At 52.1% G+C, this 23,118-nt stretch overlaps 10 protein-coding genes across 10 annotated transcripts; 6 read left to right on the top strand and 4 right to left on the bottom strand.

Moving 5' to 3' along the window:
- Positions 1–389: 389 nt before the first annotated feature.
- AYL99_08059 (hypothetical protein) lies at positions 390–2,217 on the bottom strand (the record flags this gene model as incomplete). The annotated part of the gene is made up of 2 exons (XM_018839567.1): positions 390–2,046; positions 2,102–2,217. The coding sequence occupies 2 exons, from the start codon at positions 2,215–2,217 to the stop codon at positions 390–392; spliced, it is 1,773 nt and encodes a 590-aa protein (XP_018690688.1).
- A 1,143-nt stretch (positions 2,218–3,360) lies between these two features.
- Positions 3,361–5,588, top strand: AYL99_08060 (hypothetical protein; the record flags this gene model as incomplete). The annotated part of the gene is made up of 2 exons (XM_018839568.1): positions 3,361–3,433; positions 3,490–5,588. 2 exons carry the CDS (start codon positions 3,361–3,363, stop codon positions 5,586–5,588), a joined length of 2,172 nt encoding a protein of 723 aa, XP_018690689.1.
- A 551-nt stretch (positions 5,589–6,139) lies between these two features.
- Positions 6,140–6,974, top strand: AYL99_08061 (hypothetical protein; the record flags this gene model as incomplete). Its single annotated transcript, XM_018839569.1, has 2 exons — positions 6,140–6,394; positions 6,501–6,974. The coding sequence occupies 2 exons, from the start codon at positions 6,140–6,142 to the stop codon at positions 6,972–6,974; spliced, it is 729 nt and encodes a 242-aa protein (XP_018690690.1).
- A 501-nt stretch (positions 6,975–7,475) lies between these two features.
- Positions 7,476–7,907, bottom strand: AYL99_08062 (hypothetical protein; the record flags this gene model as incomplete). The annotated part of the gene is made up of 3 exons (XM_018839570.1): positions 7,476–7,479; positions 7,584–7,779; positions 7,865–7,907. The coding sequence occupies 3 exons, from the start codon at positions 7,905–7,907 to the stop codon at positions 7,476–7,478; spliced, it is 243 nt and encodes an 80-aa protein (XP_018690691.1).
- A 527-nt stretch (positions 7,908–8,434) lies between these two features.
- On the top strand, positions 8,435–9,354 carry AYL99_08063 (hypothetical protein; the record flags this gene model as incomplete). The annotated part of the gene is made up of 4 exons (XM_018839571.1): positions 8,435–8,484; positions 8,549–8,574; positions 8,647–9,144; positions 9,278–9,354. 4 exons carry the CDS (start codon positions 8,435–8,437, stop codon positions 9,352–9,354), a joined length of 651 nt encoding a protein of 216 aa, XP_018690692.1.
- A 1,308-nt stretch (positions 9,355–10,662) lies between these two features.
- AYL99_08064 (hypothetical protein) lies at positions 10,663–11,313 on the top strand (the record flags this gene model as incomplete). The annotated part of the gene is made up of 2 exons (XM_018839572.1): positions 10,663–10,825; positions 10,886–11,313. 2 exons carry the CDS (start codon positions 10,663–10,665, stop codon positions 11,311–11,313), a joined length of 591 nt encoding a protein of 196 aa, XP_018690693.1.
- A 1,551-nt stretch (positions 11,314–12,864) lies between these two features.
- Positions 12,865–16,701, top strand: AYL99_08065 (hypothetical protein; the record flags this gene model as incomplete). The annotated part of the gene is made up of 1 exon (XM_018839573.1): positions 12,865–16,701. One exon carries the CDS (start codon positions 12,865–12,867, stop codon positions 16,699–16,701), a length of 3,837 nt encoding a protein of 1,278 aa, XP_018690694.1.
- A 568-nt stretch (positions 16,702–17,269) lies between these two features.
- On the bottom strand, positions 17,270–18,385 carry AYL99_08066 (pyridoxamine 5'-phosphate oxidase; the record flags this gene model as incomplete). Its single annotated transcript, XM_018839574.1, has 2 exons — positions 17,270–18,093; positions 18,331–18,385. 2 exons carry the CDS (start codon positions 18,383–18,385, stop codon positions 17,270–17,272), a joined length of 879 nt encoding a protein of 292 aa, XP_018690695.1.
- A 792-nt stretch (positions 18,386–19,177) lies between these two features.
- On the top strand, positions 19,178–20,444 carry AYL99_08067 (hypothetical protein; the record flags this gene model as incomplete). Its single annotated transcript, XM_018839575.1, has 7 exons — positions 19,178–19,246; positions 19,354–19,422; positions 19,480–19,495; positions 19,667–19,746; positions 19,818–19,863; positions 19,949–20,161; positions 20,407–20,444. The coding sequence occupies 7 exons, from the start codon at positions 19,178–19,180 to the stop codon at positions 20,442–20,444; spliced, it is 531 nt and encodes a 176-aa protein (XP_018690696.1).
- A 902-nt stretch (positions 20,445–21,346) lies between these two features.
- On the bottom strand, positions 21,347–22,396 carry AYL99_08068 (hypothetical protein; the record flags this gene model as incomplete). Its single annotated transcript, XM_018839576.1, has 1 exon — positions 21,347–22,396. The coding sequence occupies one exon, from the start codon at positions 22,394–22,396 to the stop codon at positions 21,347–21,349; it is 1,050 nt and encodes a 349-aa protein (XP_018690697.1).
- Positions 22,397–23,118: the final 722 nt, after the last annotated feature.

Here is a 23,118-nt window from a genome sequence, read left to right on the forward strand (position 1 = left end):
TCTCCAGATGAAAGAGCAAGCCACACAGAGAAGGAAGGAGCAAACAACGCCTGCGCTTACCAGGCAACTTTGCCCTTTCAATCGGTCGGGCGCGGATGATGTCCAAGATGCGGAAATGATGTTGTCGATCCAGTTGACAGTCGTGCACAGTGGTTAGAGATGAGGAAGAGGAGAAGCAAACATTGACGAGAAATTGAAAGAGAGCCAGAGGCTGTCATAAAAAAAAATTCTCTGCTTGAAAGTAGTGAATATTGGGAAACGAGTCTTCACTGTTGTGTTTCGCGATTAGCCTTGCGTTTATTTTGTTCGGTGATATTAAAAGCCCATGGGTGTGGCAGAAACCAATCCACCAAGATACTCCAGCATCGTCATCTCTCAGTCGTAAGTCATCATACATGGTTGTGTGGTGCGACCGGAGGCGTGAAGGGATTGATAGGCATGTCATCTTCTTCATAACTTGGTCGTCGTGGTTGAACATCAACTGGGCTGAGGACACGCCCGTGTGCCTCCTCGGCCTTTGCTTGATCCTTGAGTTCCCAGCTTCCAACACGTTCATGGCCTCTCACAGGCGCCGGATAGGCTGGATCTTCGCTAGCCACAACAACAGCACCTGCACCGCCCTTTGAAAGGGTGAGATCCTGGTCACTCGCAAGTTTCTTCCCACCCTTGAATCCTCCCAGTTCGGACCGGCGTTTGGAGTGGACGCGATGTAATCTCACACCTCCAAGCAACATCACTAGACCAAACAAAAGAGCGGCTACAGCGAGTGTGACAACCGCCCCAATGACACCGGCCACGACCGGAGACAAGCCATGCCGGCTTGGAGAGAATCCAGTGGTTGGGTTGAGATTCCCATCGGTCCCTGTGAAGGCTGGGCAGAAGACACTGAAGCTGTTGCAGGTCGTGCACCAATCCTCCACATTGAAAATCATGAAGTCCTCCAGCCCTGCAATAAAATCGACTAGAGTGATGCTGGTCTGGCTGGGGCTCAGCCCAAACAGAGGATATTCAATCAGAGTCGAATAGGATCCTGTCCCATTCTGGTAGAAGAATCTGACGAAGATGTCTGATGTGTCTGGATAGGTGTCGACGCCTTCCGGCTGCAGGGTGTAGAGCTCGAAAATAAAACTGGCACCTGGCTCTGGGACATTGTAGAAAGCTGCATTCTGAGGCGAGACCAACCCAGCCAGAGCTGCGAATGCAACCATTGGCTCGAAGCTCCCGAAGAATAGAGTCATCTTGTTCGAAGCCCCTTGAGTATTGATAGTCGTGTAGAAGGCTTGAAGGATGCGCGTGGCGAGCGTACGGCCGGCTATTGCTCGGATGTGGTCACCAGGAGTAGAGCCCGAAACCTCAATGTCGGCATTCAAGGCAAATACCCAATCATCAGACAGGATCTTCGCTCTGGTCAAATCCTCGGCAGACAGGAGCTGCGCTGCACTTGTGTTATGGATCGAGGCATAGTTGAGGTAGTCATAGATGTAATATGCATCATAATAGCCGACAGATGCGTCTGAGAAGACTCCATTCAAGAAGTCCGGCTGCAGGCTTGCATAGAATTGCGCGGTACTGTTCTCAATGCTCTCGAAATCTGGAGTTCCGTAATAGTCGTTTGTTGACGCCACGTATGCTGGGCAGTTGCTCATCCCACCAACCCAGATTGAATTGAGATCATTGCTGGAGACAGTATTGATGTTTGGATACTGATAGCCGTTCAGTGGGGCCACCAGGTTCGATCCATTTTGAATAGTACTTTGACCAGCAATGTACGTATAGTTGGACGACGTCTGCAACGGCGGATACAACCCTTGTAGGAACGCTTGAGCTGAAGCAAACACATATTGATCGTCGGTCGACACAATGGTCAATTGGTCGTATTCGAGCTGGTACGAGGCAATACCAGCAATTGTCGTTGGCTCGGCGTCGCCATCGACTGGCACCAAATATCTCTGGCGAACTTTGTCGCCCGCCTCGAAAAGTTGCTGGGCACCAAGGGGTGTCAAAGTGGGCGAGACGGGGAGCACAAATGGCGTTCTATCGCCATATCTGTCCAATGTCAGCGCAAAGGCTCATGTACTCCAGCCCAGGTATCATGTCCAACCTGGTGTAGATGAAAGTGCTCAAGACCTGCACCTGGAGATCTGCTTGGACAATAGCGGTGAAGCACAAGCCAAGGAGGTACAAGCACAAAGCATTGACGATGAACCTTGCGCCCATATTCGCTGCAGGATCTAATCCAACTGGCGACAAGAGAAATAAGGGTTAATGGCCAGCACTCACCGTGAAGCTGAGAAGCAGAAAACGGTCAGAGACAGCTGCGGGGTGCTGCCAGCATTAATGTGGTGATTGAGCATGAGGCTGCAGGACCGAGCTCCAATCGCACGACCAACTTATGAGAACATTGCCCTGGAGGAGCTCGTGAAAGCAAGCTCCAACCAGGCAAGCTTACTCATTGCAGGGTAGAGTCTCATGATCAAAGCTGAGTTCTGGGAGCTCACGTTGCAGGCGTGGGTATGGAACGGGGAGGAATAGCCGGGATAAGAGCTTCGATAGCAGCCCCAGGAGGTGGGGTTGTAGCTTGGATCGAAGATTCGATTCGCTGGGCGCAAGCTGGAGACGTGCGGCACGCCAACAAGCCTAATGGCTCCCCCTTGCTTGCCATGCCGCTTACCTGGCGATGGTTGCGGGTCATCAGCGATCTCTGCAAGGCCCCGAATAGGGTGGAGGGGCAGAGAGACCATCTGGGAGATAATTGGACTGAACTCGTTGTATGAGCAGCTGTCAAAGGAGAAAGAAGTGATTCCTGTGTCCCTTTGTACGGGGTACGCAGAGATCACTAGCCTCTGCTCACAGGCAGCCTAAACAAAGCCCAGTAGCCTGATGACAGTGGCTTGGTGAGTTTTCTCAAGTTCCTTGGACAAGTGGGAAGAGAAAGACTGGATTGCCGATAACGATAACGGAAGCCGTCGGCGGTCCCCAGATTCCTGGCACCTAGAGAAATGTTGGAGGCTGGGAACACTACGCAGTATCTGGAGGTTACCTCTGGTGCCTCTGCTAGAGAGCGGAATGGAAGCTAGGGAGTGTCGCTGCTTGTCTGGGTGGGAGTAGTCACCCCCACTCGACCACAATCCGTGCCTTTCGGGATGCAACCCCTCACTCATTTGATCCACCACCTCCGTCACAATCCGATCTGCCGCCCACTGTGGCCTCTCTGGGCACTCCCGCACAACTTGCAGTTTCGAAGATTGATTTGAGGTTCATCCCAAAACTTTTCCGTTATCAGCACGTGATGACAATTTCTCGCACCTATGCGACAAACTCCCTAGAGGCAGGGCGGCCCAAAGAAGCCTCTGATAAACAATGGCACAACCCTCTTCGACCGAGCGACCCATGCAGACTTCCAAAGAAGAGCACCTACCCCACCACGATGCAGGTGAGTGTTCTTTCTTGCCTAACAGTGCATCTAGACTTCATGTAACCGTCTCTCAGATCGACATAGAAACCCTGCAACCTCTCGGTCACCACCAGCCGCTCTAGAGGTCGACGACAATCCGCGAAGTCCTAAGCGGCGACGGCTTTCCACAGATGAGGATCAGCAGATAATCAAAGCTGAAGTTGAAGAGGAAGGTCCTGGTGGGCCGTCTGTGGTTACAAAATCTACAACAACTCGAGGAGATCAAGATGGGGAATCCGAAACAAACCTTTGTCAATCGCGGCATTCTTCCTCGGATAGGGTTCAGCAGACCGTCAAGTCTGTCATCAAGACCGAAGGCTCTGAGATTCAGGCTGAGGCTGTAAAATCCGCGACAACAGCTGCAGGTCAAGATGGCAATGGTGCGACACATCCTCCCCAGCAACCGTCTCCTGCGGCAAACGCCCGCCTGGATAACTTGGCCATCCTCGACAAGCAATCGTCACAGCTCCTGACCTTCTTATCTCGATTGACGCCGGCCGAAGCAATGGGTCTCTCGAGCGCGCCGAACGCCCCAAGCACCAAAGAGTATGCCGCATTGCGTTCCTCGTTTGATCGCACCAGGAGACTCCTCAGCCCTGGATGGCCCTTTCTGTCGCCACATGATTTGGGATTGCGCGAGAGCAATCAAATTGAGATCATCCGCAAGGCTAATCAGGCAATCTTCATGTCGAGCATCTTCACTGGGGAGATAGGTCTTCGAGACATGGACAGGAGCTTTCTCGCCGTGTTCGTACCCGAAAATGGCAAATTACTAAAAGCACAGGCTTCCATGTATCTCGAATTGAAAACGCAGGGCTTCATTACAGCCTGGAGGACAGGTGCTGCTCCACCCAACATTGTTATGGCCGACCTCTTCGGACCTGACCTGGACAGAGCTCTCTTAGCAAGAAGGCCCGGCACTACAGGTCTGGCCCCTACGGAGCAGGAGTTCCTCATCAGGCTTGCATCCCGTCGCGAGATTCTGCAAAGCCACGTTAAGAACAGTACCCTTGATCAGCTTCCCTTAAAGTATAGGTGGGAAGATTTTAGCCGAGAAGTGTCCTCCTACCTAATCAAGCATATCGAGAACTCCTCCAATCCCAGCGATGCTCCATCTAATGAGGGCGCTGACCTCACAAGGAGTCTCCATCGAGGGCAGATGGAAGGGCAGTTCTCTATCCATGGCCCCCCCCTCCCAGTCTCGTTGGCCGACTCTATTCTTTCGCCCAGATCTCAGGTCAAGCATACTACCGAGCTAGCAGATGACGACGACTTTGTTGCTCAAGCGGCAAGGGCTGCAGAGATTGCGCTTCGAAGCACCTTAGGCTTATCGTACTCGGAAAAGATCCCCGACGGTCCTCCATCAACACCTCCAACAGTACAGCCCGACACGTCCGCAGCCCGTCCACCTGCGCCACCTCCCGAATCATGCGACCCTAACTTGGATACTGCCTCGTCTAAACCAATCGAGCAAAAGACGTCTTTTGAGGAGATTCCTCATGCATCTCAGACTGCTCCTACTTCAGTTCTCTATGAAAGAGCCCGGCTGGCCGCCACAAAAGCTTCACTTGCTTTGGAGAAGAAGTCGATTGCCCCTAGTCCGAGACGCCAGTGGACTACGGAGGAAGAGAATGCTCTTATGACGGGGCTGGACCAAGTCAAAGGGCCTCACTGGAGTCAAATTCTTGCCATGTATGGGCCTGGCGGCACCATTAGCGAGGCACTCAAAGACCGAAACCAAGTCCAGCTCAAGGACAAGGCACGAAACTTGAAGCTGTTCTTCCTGAAGAGCGGCATCGAGGTGCCCTATTATCTCAAATATGTGACTGGCGATCTGAAAACGCGTGCCCCAGCCCAAGCTCTCCGACAAGAAGCCAGGGAGCGCAACAAGCTTTTATCTGAAGGGGATGACGCTGCTCTCGATGACTTGCCAGGCGAAGTTGAGAGCGAGGAACAGCTCGCGGAAGAAATGTTTGACTCTATGTTCAGTCAGGAGTCACCTCTTACCAACGGAACCGGGCAAGGTACTCCCGCAGACGAATCCAAGAAGCCTTTTGAACCGAGTATGGCGGACGTTGAGGCAGTCATAGCCAAAGCAAGCGCACACACGTCGCAGTCCACCGGGTCTAGCTAGTCGAAACAATTAAAATGGGAAGGTCAAACTTCCCTCTTCGAGAAAACTAATGCAATCATCTGCGAGAGACCAGGATTTCATGGGGACATTCACAAAATCGAGTAGGTGGTCAACGTGCCGTGATTGGCAGATATGATACCTTTTCGTGGATGTGACACGCCCTTGTAGCTAGCACGGATCTTAAGAGATATTTTGGAGAAGAAACATGCCATAGTTATAATCCCAGTAGTCGGCACAAATATCCCATCCGTCGCCAATATACTCGATATCTTTGCTCTGCCTCACCCGCCCTCACACGAGGCAGTTGACACAAGGCTGGTGCGCTAGCGACACTAGCGAGGTCAGGCCTCGGCCCAATTTCGACCGATAATATTGCATCGGGAATCTCCCCCTTCCACCCTGCGAAAGAGTCTGGGCCCTGATCTTGCATACAAGCGAACACCAGCGACTCCCCCTCACGACCTGTGTTGATATCCCACAACTTAAATATCATACTGTCACACTACGTCCTCCAGTCTTTCGTTGTGTGAGTCTCAGATGATAAGACAGTCATGTCCTCCCCGAGCGAAGCAACAGCAGGCGATGCCGCCACGCGCGATATTGACGTCGACGCCGAAATGGCAGATGCCCTGACCCAAGATGCGCCAGCCAGACAGGAGGAGAATGTTGACCATGACATGACCACCCAGACGGACACACAACAACCTGGCGCGACAGCGACAACAGGATCGGGCTTACTGAACCAGAATCGTAAGGATGTGACGTTACGGGAGTTTTTGAGTAAAATGGATGACTATGCGCCAATTGTACGTTCATACGTTCCCATTCCCCTTCCCCAGCCCGTTTGCGGTTTGAAGTCCAGCTTGTCTGTTGCTCATTTGCTGACTTATGCTTCTTGCTTCTTTCTCTTAGATCCCCGACGCGGTAACAGCTCACTATCTCACACTTTCGGGCTTGCCACCCCCATCTCCATCCGACCCAACAGGAGCCAGCACGAACACCACCCCTCTCCCGCTTGCCCGCCTCCTCGCTCTCGCAACCCAGAAATTTGTCGCCGATATTGCCGCCGATGCCTACCAATACTCGCGTATCCGCAGTTCGAATAACGCTGTCAGCGGCCCAGGAATAGGAGTAGGCATGGCTGGGGGTGGAGCGTCTTCCTTTGCAGCCGGCGCTGCTGGCGGCTCTGGAGCGGGAGGTGCAGGGGCAGGGGGAGCAGGAGGGAAGAACCAGCAGAATACGACGTTAGGGGTGCAAAGGAGCGGGTATGGTGGTGGCGGACAAGGTGGAAGCGCTCAGGGCAAGACCGTCTTGACAATGGAGGACTTGGGCATGGCAGTACAGGAGTACGGAATCAATGTCAAAAGAGGGGAGTTCTACAGATAATCATGCAGCGGCAAGGCTCGCATTGGGGGTTGGTATTTCCTATAGGCGGTTGGAGGCGTGCGTGCATAGCGCATGGGAGTCAATCTCAAGGTACAGGAAGTGACAGGCAATTCCACGAATATCGGCTCACAAATGGTTGAATTGATCTGCAGAACCAAGGGATATCATCCGGACTTCTCGTCATGGCGCGAGGTATGTGCGCATATGATCGACTCAGTAAGATCACAGCTTTCAATGAATCAAAGCGTATGTAGTACGCTTCCCAGACCAGTCCCCTCCATCACAGACGTTCCAATTGATCCGGTTCCAGAGGGGGCCTTGTGCATCTCATGTGTTTTTCCCCATTCCCTTTCATAGCTTGAATAGAATCATTGGGAGGGTATCTTGGGGCGGGTTATGCCGTAGTAGTCGTCGACTTTGTCGGCTCAATGCATAGAAAGTTCATCTTTTCGACTTCTTTACTTGTTCTTGCTCATCTTATATGTAAAGCGTTTTCTCGTACTAGCTTCTGGTCAGCCACCGTCTTTTCCCCGTCTTCTTTTCTTGCTGAAGCTGAGATGTGCCCCATTTGATGTCGCAAAGGAAAAATTCCAAGGGAAGGCGACTTACGGCACGAATTCGCCCAGCTTCCTCCCAACCATTTCCTCGGTGATGTACACATCTTGATAGATCTTGCCATTGTGCACGGCAAACTTCAGACCAACGAAATTGGGCAGGATCGTGGCAGACCGCGCTTGGGTTTTTATCGTTGGTGGTGTTTTGCCATGGACGACGGTAGGGAGCTCGGGGAAGACGAGGTTTGGCCCTGTACATATGATTTGAGAGATGTCAGCATTCGTGTGAGGGTGTAGACATCACTAGCCATCAATGCTGCTGGCATTTCCCCATACCTTTCCAAATGGACCGCTTCAAGAGCTGGAATGTTGCGCGCATCGTTATCGCAGGAGCATGGCCAAATCCTCTTGACGGGAATCGGTGACACCGGGAAACAATCAAAAAGGAGCCTTCAAAGATTAATTCAGAGGGGGGTGGAAATAAATTGCGAGCACGGGCCCAGTGAACGAAGTGGACAAACGAGCTCGTGGCACTCTCTGCGTTCCCATCAGAGCGACAAAATCCCCATAAAAATCTCCCTCCACATCCGCATCCTAATCTGGATCTCGGACTCGCGATTCGGATTCAGTAGTTCGAGCACTCTTGGTCAGGAGTTAATTTGCGACTGGTGCCTTGATTTGCTCCTTTTCCGTATCTATGAATCAATTTTGTGCTCCTTTATCATTCAAGTAGGGCATTGTCATGCCCATACAATAGCGATACCTATCTCCTTCAGTTTTTGCCACGGAAACCGATCCCGCGACATCTCCTCCTTGAAACAACCTCCTCGATTTCTCCAGAAAACCGCGAACCTACATCCAGCGTCCAGTTGCCGGTCGAGGTTTGGGTAGAACACCTCCTTCGTCATGGCGCAAAGCGCGGTGGGATCATATTCGAACCCGCTCAAGAAATTCAAGTATGACGCGCATATCTCTGCAGATAATCGTTGTTGGCACGAGAGGCTGACAAGATCTCTACAGGCTGGTATTCTTGGGCGAACAGAGTGGTATGTGTCAATATTTCCAGAAACACAACTAGCTCTGGACTGCCGTGCTCACGCAATATGTGCATGATCCAGTTGGAAAGACCTCCCTAATAACCCGGTTCATGTACGACTCCTTCGACACGACGTACCAGGCTACCATCGGCATTGACTTCCTCTCCAAAACTATGTACCTCGAAGACCGCACCGTCCGCCTCCAGCTCTGGGACACAGCCGGACAGGAGCGTTTTCGCTCCCTGATCCCCTCCTACATTCGTGACTCGTCCGTCGCTGTCGTGGTCTACGACATCTCCTCCCGCAAAACCTTCGAGCAAACACGGAAGTGGATCGATGATGTGAGAGGGGAGAGAGGGAATGATGTGATTGTGGTCCTTGTCGGCAACAAGACAGATCTGGGCGATTCCAAAAGGGAGGTCACCACACAACAAGGTGAGGAGGAGGCCAAGAGAGCTGGCGCCATTTTCATGGAGACCAGCGCGAAGTTGGGCCACAATGTCAAGGCTCTGTTTAGGAGAATAGCGCAGGCCTTGCCGGGCATGGAAGGGGAAGGGGAGCAGCAACCGAATCCCCAGAGTAAGTAAATCCCAACATCTTTGTTAAGAGGGAGACATGCACTGACACCTGGGCTCTCTCCACAGTGATTGATGTGTCGATAAACAACCAGAAACCTGCCGAGGACGGGTGCGCTTGTTGATTGCAAACATAGGATTCTGGATCAATTTCGAGCTACAACTCATGCCGCCGGCGGGCTTCGTGGGCTCCAAATGTTGGATTAGCATGTGAGTGAGCCCATATCTGTCCACGGTCCAGACGGGATGTGCCATGGTGTTTCTTGGAAGCTTGAAAGAGGACCACGACAAGATGCCAGTGGACATTGCGTGGGAGGCATGCAGTGCGTCCTGTATATGTGGGATATGTCTATAGTGCGACTGCCTCCGTGGACATGGGTCAACGATCCATGGACGGCGTCGTGTCGACTGCGAGAGTGTGACAGATATGGAAATGAGGGCTTTTTAGCATAGCATGGCGTTTTGGCTGTTTTACACCCCCGACAAGAGCAGGAAGAGCAGAATGCTGGGAACTCGGCCCTTGGTCGAGTTCGTTGGTTATGCTTTCTTGTGCACTGGTAGGGAAGGGAGACGGCATTGTGCAAAAAGGACAGAGGACATCCGGTCGTTCAATCGTTGATCATCGCACCGTCATCGATCGTCCATTATTCCCCGTAAGATGCAAGACTTGAATCATTCTTCTTGTAACCGCTATACATCACTGAGCACAACCTCTTGTCCGTCTTTCCACGCCCCATCACCTCTCTCTCCCCACCCCCCTCGGTCTCTCCCTTTTCGAGATCATCCCCGTTATTCGCCTCAAAGTATGGCCTAGGACTGAACTCGACATCCGTGGCCCGCTTTTTCGTGGACGAGTATTCACGCCTGCTCATTCCTTGATATCGTCACCTTTCTTCGGAGGCATGGTACTATACGGTTTGCGACGGAGAGGCCCAGTTGGCGTGAATCTTTGGACTTTAATATTCCGTCACCAGGTCCCCCCCTTTCACACTCGATCCACAGATTTTCACTAACGGAGTTCTTGTCCCCTCCCTCGCAGCCTGCCCTTTCGTTCGGATCGAAGCCATTCGTGGACAAAACAACTGAGACCGCAAATTGGGACCGTATGATATCATTGCAATATGCAGTCATCACTGCAGAACAAGCCTTGGGGTTCGCTGGCAGCGAGGCTGTGGAGCCCTTTCAACTGTGTGCGCAGTATGTACTCGGAATATCGACGACGACGGAAACACAGACTAACCGCATATGGCAGGCATCTCTATCGCGCCCCTGCGACGCCGGGGCTATCAAGAACGAGATCTTCCCGCGGGAAGGATTTCCACACATCATCGCGGACATATGGCGGTCTACACAGAGCATTCAGCGGTGCTTGCGGATGTTATGAGCCGGATGATAACATATGCATATCTTCATACATATATATAGCATGTAATTAAGAACAAAGAGAAATAAGTACCCGTTGGCAGTATAGTCCCTCGATTCTAAGGTCCACTCCCTCCCAATTCGATTCTTCTCCTTTGCAATGAAGTTTTTGACGTACAGTTCGTTACTCGCCCTCCTTGTCTCCAATGGAAGATTAGTATCCAGTCAAACTCCGCCGGGCTTCTCTCCCAGTACCAACAAAGCCCTGTACGTGTCGTTTGACAATCAGGAAATCACACCAGGGTTGCATATTCCTCTTGCTGGTGCGTTTCCTCAGAATGTGACCTTGTGTTGATGTAGCTCATTCTTTTACTGCAAAATAGACACAGCGGTTTCTCCAAGCATCGCTTTTCCCGGCTGTGGTCCGCCGCAAGGCACACATCTTGTCTTGATGGTCGATCTGGATGCCCCTGATGGAGCCAAAAATCATAGCCTATCCCCTCTGTTACATTGGTTGCAGCAATCCATCCCTGCCAGGCTCCCAGCAGTCTCAAGCAACTACTCTGCCGCCCACGTCGCCGCTCCCATCGTACCATTCTACATGCCTCAACCCCCTCCGGGATCGGGACTGCATCGGTATGTCGTCCTGGCTTTCGACCAACCGCAAAAGGCTTTCAGTGTGCCGGCCAACTTTACACAATTCAGCAACGCGTACCGTTTCAACTTTGATGTGGCCAAGTTTGCGGAAGAGGCGAAGTTGACAGTCGCAGGAGCGACTTGGTTCATGACACAGAACACCACACAGGCTTAGGGTATGGCTGGGTCGACGGGCAACTCGATTTGCGAAGTAGGCGGCCCCAGTGGTGTTGGGAGCTCGTTCATCATGACTGCCTGCATCGCAAGATCGTGTTGGCGCATGGTTCGTATATATCCTTGAGTGGTTATGTTCACTGCCTTTGTCAAACATGTCCTCATAAGACCACATACCTAGCTATTCGCGAAGCCTATGTGAATGCCGTAGTCAAAGTTAGTGACTGGTATCACCTAGACACCGTGCAACAATGTCGATAAGTGCGTCCTCTGGCATTGACCGCGCAAGAGTAAGGCCGGACGTGGGCTGGTACTTCAAAAAGGACTGCTTTTTAGAAGAAGTCGACCATGAAACCAGATTGCACGCATATGTTCGAGGCATGAGTATCGTCTGGGAGGTTTAACCTTGATCCCGTGTCGCCGACTTTGAGTAGAGACAGATGATTCACGTGTTTCAAAGTGTCGTCTGGCCAACTGATGTTTGTTTTCTGGCCTACGCCTCCTTGTCACCCATAGAAGAGCAGCAGGCAATGGGATTAGATTGTCATACAAATATGGAATCAGAAGTTGCATTACCACGGGCTCAAAGATCAGCATTGATTGATACGTCGATCAGAATTCCTCTGCGTCATGGTGTGGTTTTTGTCTGCGATGCAAAGTACTTCTAGTGCATGGAGAGAGAGTATTAATCCGTACTACCCATGTAATTCAACGCATGTGTCGATGATGGCTCGTAGTAGTGAACTCTTGTTGCGTCAGCCTGGCAGGAGAGGCATTCAAAAAAAAAATTGGGCCGGAATGAATCAGTTCCTGCTGCCCGAGCCCGGGTGGAGGGCACTAATCTCGGGCCCGCGAATGTCTCAAAAGCGATTCGTTCGGGGAGGACGACGCTGTTCCAGGGGCCATTCTTCTGGGGCCTCCCTCCGGGAGCCTTAAGGCTTCGACGATGCCCGTAACGAGCAGCTCCCATGCTCAAGGTTCGGACTCTAGCCGAGTTGGGCAAGTCCATGACACGTGCCTCGAAAACCGACAGGAATCTCGACATGAAATTCCCTCAAGCACCCGAAATTCGCCATCCGCTTCGCCTACATCACGACTCCATTACTCACTCCTCTGCATCTGTGGTTGGCGAAGGGCAGCTCCTGAAGCCTCCTAACTCTCACTGTGAGGGGCTTTGACTAACTGCATCTGTCTGTCATTCACCTGACTCGACTTGGAGCCAGCCTGGCGATTCGTTACCTCACCACTGCTTCCATCCTGCTCCGCCAGGCACGACTTTTACGAGTACGAATTGAAGCCTGCCTGCGGGCGACCTTGATATTTCTACCGTCTCCTACAACACCTGCTCCCCCTTCCCGACCACCTTCGATTGACACGCGACCATCAGTAGACACTCCACTCCGAGTGTCTTCACATTCTCTTTTCAGCATTCCACCTCTTCGTCCAGCGCGTTCATTGACGGCTTTCGAGTCGTCAAATGAACCTGCCTTGTTCGCCTCTATCCCTCTTCCAGACGTTGCTCTTCGATAGGAAGAGAGCCTCCTTCTCCTAAATGCCTTTCAAGCCCTTCGCACATCTTGCCCGTGTCAGTGTCGCAAAGGGAATCGCCCATACTTATGCTCCGTCTGTAGTTGCTGCTGGCCAGTCACTCGGACAGTTTCAAAATTATCCGGTCACAAAATTCGCGAAGACCGCACAACTTCAAAATGCCTTCTCAAGCCCGTCGGGCTCTGGTGCAGGTGCGAAGGCAGGTTATACTACTCAATCAGGCGGCGGTGATGCTGGGTTAGCCCAGTACTACGCCGCCTGGCAACATGCACAACAGACTGGTGATGACTCGGATTGGAAGAAGCATGAGTACGCGCGACGGATAGGCTGGAAAAATCAAGAGAGGGTTGTGCCTACTTCAAAACACCACCGTGTCGAGTCTTACCGAGCCGTCGACCTCCTCCGACCCTCTGCACGCATAACTGTTTCGCGCGTCAACAGTGAACGAGCCACCCCCAAGATTCACGAAGCCGAGGAAGCCCTCGCTGAAGCCGAAGCACTTGCAAAGGTAGACGAGGAGATCGTGAAGGAGATCGCTTCCCGCCAGATCGAGAACGCCGCTCCTCATGACGAAGCGGTCGGCAGCCCTGTTGCGAGCACACGAGTTCCGACTCCCTCCGTCCAAGAAACTGGTGCGACCGAACTTGAGTCTTCCACCAGCTTCGAAAACACATCGCCGCCCACTGACATCACCTCACTGGCATCGGAAGAGTCTGCCCTCTCTGATCAGATTGTTCAGCTTGGCCTCCAGCACCGATATAGCGAAATCCCCGCTCTCTTCGAGACAATCATCAAAGATGGCCATGTGCCGACAGTGGAGGCGTACAATCATATCTTGGTCTCCGCCATTAATCTGACTCAAGGCTACCAGCCATGGCCCAGAGCTCTCGAGGTGTACGGCGACATGACGAGGCGCGCCGTCGAACTTAATGGGACATCATACGTGATCCTCCTTCGCTTTTTGGCCGCTCGGAGCCTCGAGGCATACCAGGTGCAAAAGAATCTTGGTGAACGAGCTACTCGATATGGGAGTGATGGCTCTTTGGTCTTCCCTTCTGCTACCAGACAACATCAACTCTACGCCGCTGACACGTCGCTTGCATTTGCTACCAAGCTGTACAACATTGCTCGGGCTACTCTCGAAGATTTCTCACTCTCGGCCGAAGTATACAATGCCCTAGTCAAGGCCTGTGCCCAATCCGGTATGGTTGAGCATATGAACTCGCTTTTGGCCGACATGAATGCCCAAAACATTCCTTTGGCGTCACAGCTATACACGACTGTTATCGATGCGCAAGCTTCTGTGCAAGACATCCACGCTGCACAAGGCCTGTACGAGGAGTATCGTGATCTGGCTATCAGCAGAGCCGCCAATGATCCGCTTGACTTAAAGGTGTACGCTTCCTTGATCAAGGCTTACTATGCTTGCGGGCTTGCTGAGACTGGATTACGTTTCTATGAGAAGATCCTCCAGTCCTTCAGAGGCTCCGCAAACGAGAAAGCTTTGTCGGATAGCCTGACAAGCTCCTTCGTGCTGGATGGGCTTGTTCAGCATCATATCGAAAACCAGGCCTACTCCACTGCGATCTCAAGTCTTGATGACTTCACCTTGTTGCCCGCTATACGAGACGAGGCACTATCGAGGATCTCGATCGCTGCGGCTGATGCAGGAAGCGTTGACGAGGCTGTGCAATCCTTCAATGCCATCAATCCAACAAACTTGAAGGCCGAGCCTATCACGGCACTTGCTGCTCTACATATTCGAAGCGGTGAGATCGACAAAGCCAAGTTGACCTGGAACGATGCTCGATCTCTGCCGATTGCTCCAAGTACTGATTTTGCAGCAATGTACGGCATGGCGTTGATTAACTCTGGCTCCGTCGAAGAAGGTGTGGGTGAAGCCCGGTCGATGTTCCAACGCATCCGCTCCTCAGCCAGCACCGAAGCAAGCCGTCAACTTGCTGTGGCTGAAATTGACGAAGCAATTATCCTCTTCGGCGAGGCCCTTTCGAAACAACAGGCTGTGGTCTCTGCAACAACAAGCATCACCTTGTTGCGGACTATGATCGAAAATGGAGGTCTTGTCTCTCCAGTTGCCGAGCATGCAGTTGCCAGCCTGGGACCAGAATGTGTCCATCAACTTAATGCTCAGGACATCGCTCTGGCTCTTCATGTTCAGGCTCAAATGCTCATGTATCGGGAAGTTGTCGACGCTGCCCATCCGGCCAGGTTTTCCCATCTTCTTGAGACCGTGCTCAATCGTGGCATTCTTATGGATCCGTCGACAGTTCACGTGGTGAGTGACAGCATACCAAAAATTGGCAATGCGCGACCCGATCTCCTGCAGCGTTGGAATGAACTCCTTCACCCTGCTCCCCCTGCCCCAGTCGCAATGCCGCAATCGCCCTTGTCACCGCATTCGGCTCTGCTCGAGGTATCGGCCCACGATACTTATGATCCCTATGCCCATACTACCGACTATCGTGCCTCCAAAGCAATATCCGAACTGGTCGAGAGCACCACCGGCCGTATTGAAAACCACCTCAATGACGGGCTCTCCCGGTTGAGAAACGTCCGTCGAGCGGGCAGAAATCTACATTATTCTGCTTACGCTAAGTTGATCACCGCTGCGGGTAAGGCCAAACAAGCAAACTTGGTTCAAGAGATTCTGAGTATGGCACATTCCGACGTCCCGATGTCATTGCAGATCCCATCTGTTCGTGCAGGATGGATCACGATTTTGGATTCCATGATTGCGGCTTGCTTGACTGTTGGAGATCGCCAGCAAGCAGGCAAATTCCACCAAGACCTTCTGGATATGGGAGCAGCACCTTCCGCAAATACCTTTGGCATTTACATTACCACCCTGGAGGGTACTTTCGACGAAGCGACTGAAGCCGTCAAGATTTTCCACCGTGCTCTGTCCGAGGGAGTCGTTCCGAGTGTCTTCCTCTACAATGCTGTTATTGGCAAACTCGGCAAAGCTAGGCGGATTGACGACTGCCTGCGTTACTTTGGCGATATGGAGGGTCGCGGCATTCGTCCTTCATCTGTCACCTATGGTACATTGGTGAACGCTCTTTGCCGAACCAGTGAGGAGCGCTTTGCGGTTGACATGTTTGACGAGATGGAAGCAGCACCCAACTACCGTCCTCGACCTGCTCCATACAATTCCATCATTCAATATTTCCTTAATACAAAGCGCGATCGCAGTAAGGTCCTGCAGTACTATGAGCGGATGAAGTCGAAGAACATCAAGCCTACCTCTCACACGTACAAGCTCCTCATTGAGTCGTACGCGTCCCTGGAACCTGTCAACCTCACTGCTGCCGAATCTATCCTTTCCGAAATGAAACAAAACGGTGTGCAGCCAGAGGCAGTCCATTATGGGTCTTTAATCCATGCTAAGGGGTGCGTTATGCACGACATGCCTGCCGCAAGAGCCGTTTTCGATTCCGTCCTGCAAGATGGTAATATCCGTCCAACCGACACACTGTATCAGAACTTGCTCGAATCAATGGTCGCCAATCACGAAGTTGAGAAGACTCCCGAGATTTTGGCCGACATGAATCGACGTGGGGTCTCTATGACTCCCTACATTGCGAATACGCTCATCCATGGTTGGGCTGGTGTAGGCGAGGTTGCAAAAGCCAAAGCGATTTACGAGCAGCTTGGCATGGACAGGCGTGAGCCCAGCACCTACGAGGCCATGACACGGGCCTTCCTGTCCGCGGAAGATCGTGCCAGTGCCAACGCGGTGGCACAAGAAATGCTGAAGAAAGGATATCCTGCCGCCGTCGCTGACAAAGTGCTTGCCCTGGTGGGTGGCATTGCGGCCTAAAATTTTCGCATAAAATTATCGGTCGAGAGTGGCGATTTATGCTTGCCTCGACTGCTTCATTCCTTGTGTTGATTGTTGATTGATAATGATACCCAGGGGAAAACGAGCCACGACTACATGGTGGCTCTGTGCATCTCGGCGTTTGGATTCAGTCTGTCGTCTTAGCGACAGCGTGCTACATGGTGTCGCGTGGCTGGCGTATATGGGACATGTTCAGCGGGCTCTGCTTACCTTCTGGCGGAGGCGCTGGAAGGGGCTTCTTGCGACGGGTTTTTGCAGGCAAAATCGGGCTGACCATGTACAACAGAACACCAAGAATAATCTCTACTCGCTACTCAGATAGATGATCTAGACAGTTGAGGTTTTGTCTAGATTCGAAGTGTAGTCCTCCAAACTGGAGTTGACATGCTGAATACTGGCAAGAGCCGGTAGGAGGAGGGCTGGCGAAGAATCCAACTCTCTATATTGAAACCTCCACAATGAGTCTCTGTCCATTCTCTATCATGCATTTGAAGGCCATGTAATCGTGATACTTCGGCGTCTATCCTCAGACTTGTGATGTCCTTCGTTATGGGCTCAGTCTCTCAATCTTCCACTTTGCCTCGCCGCCCTGTCCAAGATCTCCTTCTATCCGTGTGTACAGGAAACGGTCGTGGAGTCTACTTTCCCGCCCTTGCCAGAACTCGATCGTCTCAGGAATGATCCTCAGCCCACCCCAGAACGGTGGCACCGGGATGTGTTCTTGACCTTCGAACCGGGTCTCGATTTCCTTGACACGGGCTTCAAGGGCAGCTCGGCCGTCGTCTTCTTCCTCCTCCTCCCCTGCCACACCTTCTTGGCCACCTCCAGTCCTAGCATCACCGTCCAGGTTCTGCTGCCGTGTGGCAGCAGCTGTTGTTGTCGACGACCGAGGCTCCAAAACACTTGTTTGCTGGCTAGCCCACGCTCCGATCCTCGACCCTCGGGCTCTCGTGTCGAAATAAAGCTGACTCTCCTCGGCACTGAGCCTCTCCACCACGCCCTCGACTCTGACCTGCCTCTCCACGGGCTTCCACCAGAAGCAGAGACTCGCGTACTTGTTTGTGGCGATGTCTTTGGACTTGCGTGACGTGCCGAAGTTCGAGTATATGACGAAACCGCGCGCGTCGAGTTCCTTGAGATAAACAGTGCGGCTGGACACGCGACCGCTCGGCAGCGAGGCCGTGGATAAGTTCACGGTTTCGGGCACGGCAGTTTGGAGCCTGGGGTCGGTGAACCAGGAATGGAATTGGATGAAAGGGTCAGGTGAAAGGTCTGCGCGGCGGAGCTTGGATTGCCTGAACTGTGCGGCCCGTGGCGGCTCGTCGTGTTGCACCTCCTGGGAAAGATCTGGAGGAGGGTGACCAGGGGCGACTGGAGGAGTGAGGGACGTTAGAAGTGGTTAGACGTTTGCAAATATCTCTCAGTACATCACGGGCACTTTCATGCCTGAATCTGGGGAGTGCTGGACATGTAGTGTCATACACTTCCCCTTCAAGCAGAGCTTCAGAGGATATGCGATTGGAGCAGCATTTCTCTGTATTCGAGCCAACGTCTCTTCCCCTTCCTCTTTCTTCCTGTGGGCTCGGAGAGGTGGAGGGTAGGACTTACATATCAGTTTGCCATCGGAAGGCCTTGTGCTGGATGGCTTTGCTTGGTGGAGCATCGCGGAGATTGCTGGTCGAGGAAGAGAAGTACGCGCTCTCAGGGTTCGTGGTATCATGTAGAAGTATATCTTGGGTACACAGTGAGCAATAGAGGGACGATGGACTTCGTGCAGCTCGTCACGCCTTGGGCATCAACTGATCGTTGAGTTGGAATGACACGTCTTCCTCGTCATTTGATTTCTGATGTGCAGCTGGCGTGGCACGTGCGTGGCTGCCAATGGGGAAGTCACGTGCTGGCATCGTGACGACGGAGGGGAACTTGTGGCCCCCACTGTGACGCCTGCCACTTACACCTCCACCGCCATGAATCAATGAATCCTTCCTTCTTCTCTTTCCCCACCTTTTGCCCTGATCACGCACCCAACCTCACCAACCCATCACATCACCACTGGGACTAGGCCTCTATCAAATCAGTCCTCTTGTTTCAGCTTTGTATTTCAGCCCGATATCTCAAACCCTCGACCCAAGACAAGCTGCAGCCTATTCGGGCCCCCCCCAACCGTCACACCATACCTGACATCTGGCAAAGGTGTTTGGGCTTTGACCAAGTTGTTCAGTCGTGGCGCAGCCCTGTTCCAATCCTTCCAATCCACCCATCCAGATCCCGGCTCAGCTGGACCTCTTTCCACACAGTCAGGCACCTGCATCCGGCCTGCATCGCTCTCCGAGGCTGTCTCGCAACCCCCTGGTCCTTTGGCTTCCGCTATCGCTGGGCCTCACCGGTGTCAACGCGACTAGCGTCTTATCGCCGTATATCTCAGCCCCATCTCTTCCTTCATCTCTTCTTCCATATGCCGCCCACACTCGAAAAGATCAATACCAATCCTCCCCCATCTGCGAGCAAATCTAAGACCACTATGGTATGTTGTTGACAAGCGGTGTTGCTACGTCCTCGAGTCGAACGACCTCAGCTTCAGATTGCCTGATCTTAAGAACACGTTAGAACTAACTTTGGCACGCCTTATAGACTCCCGTCACCCACAAGCACTTGTCCGACGAAGAGATCCAGGCGTACAAGGATGTCTTTGCCCTGTTTGTAAGTAATGTTTTTTCTGAGTTGAAATAGTCGCATCCAAGCTCATTCTTTCGGTAGGACAAGGATTCAAGTGGTAAGATGTTTCCGGCCTTATGTTTACGCTGTTTTCCGTAAAGGAAATTCAGCCTCGTCGGGGATCGTGTATTCGAGAGCCCGAAGTCCGATATCTGTGCAACAACTGGCGAACATCATGTTGAGATTCGGACTCATGAAGGAGCCTGATGCTGACGTTGCCATGACTTAGGCACCATCACGGCGCAAGAACTCGGTGAAATTATGAAGTCTCTTGGCCAGAACCCGTCCGATTCAGAGTTGCAGGATATGGTAAGATGATGCATCTCTCTGGCTTCCCAAATTGGTGTTACGTCTGTTCGGTTTGCTAATGCGTGCTCCAGATTAATGAGGTTGACGTCGATCGTTCCGGCAGCATAGACTTTGACGGTAAGGTTTCCCCATCGCCACTGCATCTTTTCTGTCTCTCATTCTGCCCAACATTATATACAAACCGGTCTGACCACAAGTATAGAATTCCTCCAAATGATGTCCACAACTGTCAAGGCGCAAGACTTTGCTCATGAGACCCGTGCCGCATTCAACGTCTTCGACAAGGATGGGTCTGGTACCATCTCTGCCGACGAGCTGCGTCAGGTGATGAAATCTCTTGGAGAAAATCTGACGGATAATGAGATCGACGAGATGATTCGCGAGGCGGATAAGGACAACAATGGAACGATAGACTGTACGTGTTCCCGATCCTGCACTGTTCCATCTGGCTATTCTTTTGGAGTTGTCCAAATCGTCTTTCCCATTTCGGATTCCGAGAGTGAAACCGAAGATGGAGGGCGATGCGTCTGGGAATGGACTCGGCCTCTCATATGGGTGGCGATTGAGCTGCTGGCTCGCATGATCTCGAGATGTCCGAGTCCGAGCTTTAGAAGATGTTTGGTCCAAGGTTGAGTGCTAACACCTTGTCCCTTGACACAGACGAGGAGTTCGTGCAGCTCCTATCCCCCAAACCATAAATGGGACAAAAACGCAAACTTCAAGTCTGCTGTCCCAACATCGCACAAGGTATCGCCGTTACTGGCGGGCATGATGGACGCGGCCACGATGATATTCCACGTATGACTGTCAAGACCGACACCCTTCCCACAATAACACAACAACATTGCACGCTCATACCCCTTCAATGCGGCCCGGCGAATTCGACTACGGTTTTCACGCAGCGCCCTTCCCCGTCCAGTTTTGCTTGTCGAAGATGGAGAGCACCAGGTTGATCAGGCTAGGAGCAGAAATGATCTCTTACGGCCCGTTCTGGATGCAGCTGCTGGTTTGCTACGATCCCAATGGGAACAGTAGCTTCTGTGAAAGACAGTTCAAGAGACAGACCACCCAGCTAGCTAGCTATCACAGACATGGAGGCAATGTTTGAGCCTGGTTAAATTGAATGTGTGCATGATCGTTCCTTCCCTCAGTCCTCAACGCCCTAGATATCTCAATTACTGGGTGTGAGACTTCCTTCGCCGTTTGATGTGACTGGACAGTCATACCTTCTTCATAACCCTCCCCAGACCTGCCCATTTTGCTTCTCCCCATCCTGCTTCAGTCATTTCTTTATCTCAGCCGCCCTCTGCTCCGTTCCTCCCTTCCTGCCTCCCTGCCTGCACCGGGTCCTGGTACCAATTGTGGAGCACGGCCCGCCGCCCTAATTCAGGCAACATGCGACCTGGCCATTTGTGACTTCCAGGAATCAGCGTGGTGGCCCCATTCTCTTCAGTGCATTTGTTGAGGGCGACCAGGAAAACGATCTGAGCTTCCACCCCTTCATGTTTAAGGAGGTAGGAAATTGGACGGTTGCCGGAGTCGTGATGTAGTGGCTTGTCTGGGCTACCTGGCCCATGCTCAGCCCGTAGTCGACAGGTGCCTATGAAGTATGGATTTCAGCACAGGAAACTGGCTGATGGCTTGATGGAGATGTGAGTGCTTCGAGCCGCCCAACTTGTGGCAAGGCTGAAGCGGAGTTGTCGGCCGTTCCTCCTTGGGCCGGGGCGCCCGACTCGGACAGTTCTCGAATGTTCATTTGATCATTGGCAACTGGTTGGGTGGTATTCGGAGATTTTGGATCTGGCGGAGTATCACCTCTCTCCAAATTGTGGGTGATAGGAAGCACCACCGAATGTGTTGAAGCGGTGGTTGAACGGCTTTCGTGATCGATGGTTCCGTTATCACCCACGGGTGATTCAGTCGCTGAAGAGCTGCCGCTCTGAGTTTGCAATTCCTGCGGCGTAGCCGGATTTTCTTGTGCTGCACCTTGTGCTCCGGATCCAGCTTCTTCAAACCTGGTGTTGATCTTCACGTCACTAGCATCATAGAACTTGAGGATCAAGACAATCATTTGCTCGATGATGAAAATCGACTGCATTCTCGACGAATTTTCCTTCAAAGCCACCGCTATCGGTACCATGAACCCGACAAGGATAAACGGAAAAAATACGGGACCATAAAACGACTCCTGATACGGGGCAGGTATAAGCGCTTGGTCCAAATGATGGTAAATCTGGTGCGGTACATGCTCTAACGTAACTGTGTAGATAGTCCCAGTAATACCGTTGGTCTCTTCCTGCACTTCAAGTCTGAGGCTGGCGAGGTTGTTTGTTTCAGGCTGAAAGTCCTGTGGAAGCGGAGCCCGGAAGCCTGAGAAAATTCGATCGGTGCCGTCCTGTTTGTTGCCCATCCGTCGCATCATGCCGGCTGAAAAGTGCCATATCCCTTTGAGACACAAGAACAAGGCCTTTGCGGGATAGTTGAGTCCGAGGAAGTCGTATACTTGACGTTCAAAGGCAGCTTCCCACGCGCGATAGTTCTCGACGTCAGCATGAGGAATATGCGTGTTTCGGAAGGGGGAAAACCAGGTCTCAATCCCTTTCCAGAAACAGGAATAAACCATGATACTGACCTCCTGGGATATTACCATCATGGTACGGCCGACTTCGGAGACGAGGATAAATATTTTCAGCCAGAGATGCGGAATGTAGAGGCAGGCTAACAGAATCCGAATTGAAAGGATCGCGCAACAGATTGTAAAGAACTGGAAGAACCGGGCGATGGAGAGAGCACCGGCTCTTGAAACCTTTTCCGCATCCAGTCGAATGACGATGTTATCACCGTGATTGACCTTGGGTTGCCATGTGTGAGAAATTATCCAGGAGGAATAATTGAGAGTGAAATCTTGGGGCTCCCAAACGCCTGGTCCGTTGTCCGACGTTGCCTAGTCAAAATAGATTGTGTCAATGTAAAAGGCAACAAGCCGTAAAATCTCTCGGGTCACAAATTACCCTCCATTTCGAGACCACAACCAAACGCTTGGTGGTTGAAAAGAACTGCGCCCAGAATGTTCTGCGCGACAATGATATATCTGTGGCCACGTTCCTGAGCCGATTTCGAGAGTGAAGAAGATCAAAGCGCTGAATGTGGTACCATGGTGGACGTGTCGTCTGATTTGTTGGTTGAAACGGGTATGTGAAATTCAATAGAGCGTATGCGACTAGAAGACTCGACGTAGTGTCCAAGGCCGCTACGCAAGCACGAAAGATTGAATCATCGCCCGAGAGGCCACCAAGGCTATCGATTTGCGGGTTAAGGAACTGGATGACTAGATAGAGAACGATCATGGTATATCGAAAATACTCGGGTGGC

Source organism: Fonsecaea erecta (assembly GCF_001651985.1).
Source record: "Fonsecaea erecta strain CBS 125763 chromosome Unknown Scaff7, whole genome shotgun sequence".
NCBI classification, from domain to species: domain Eukaryota; kingdom Fungi; phylum Ascomycota; class Eurotiomycetes; order Chaetothyriales; family Herpotrichiellaceae; genus Fonsecaea; species Fonsecaea erecta.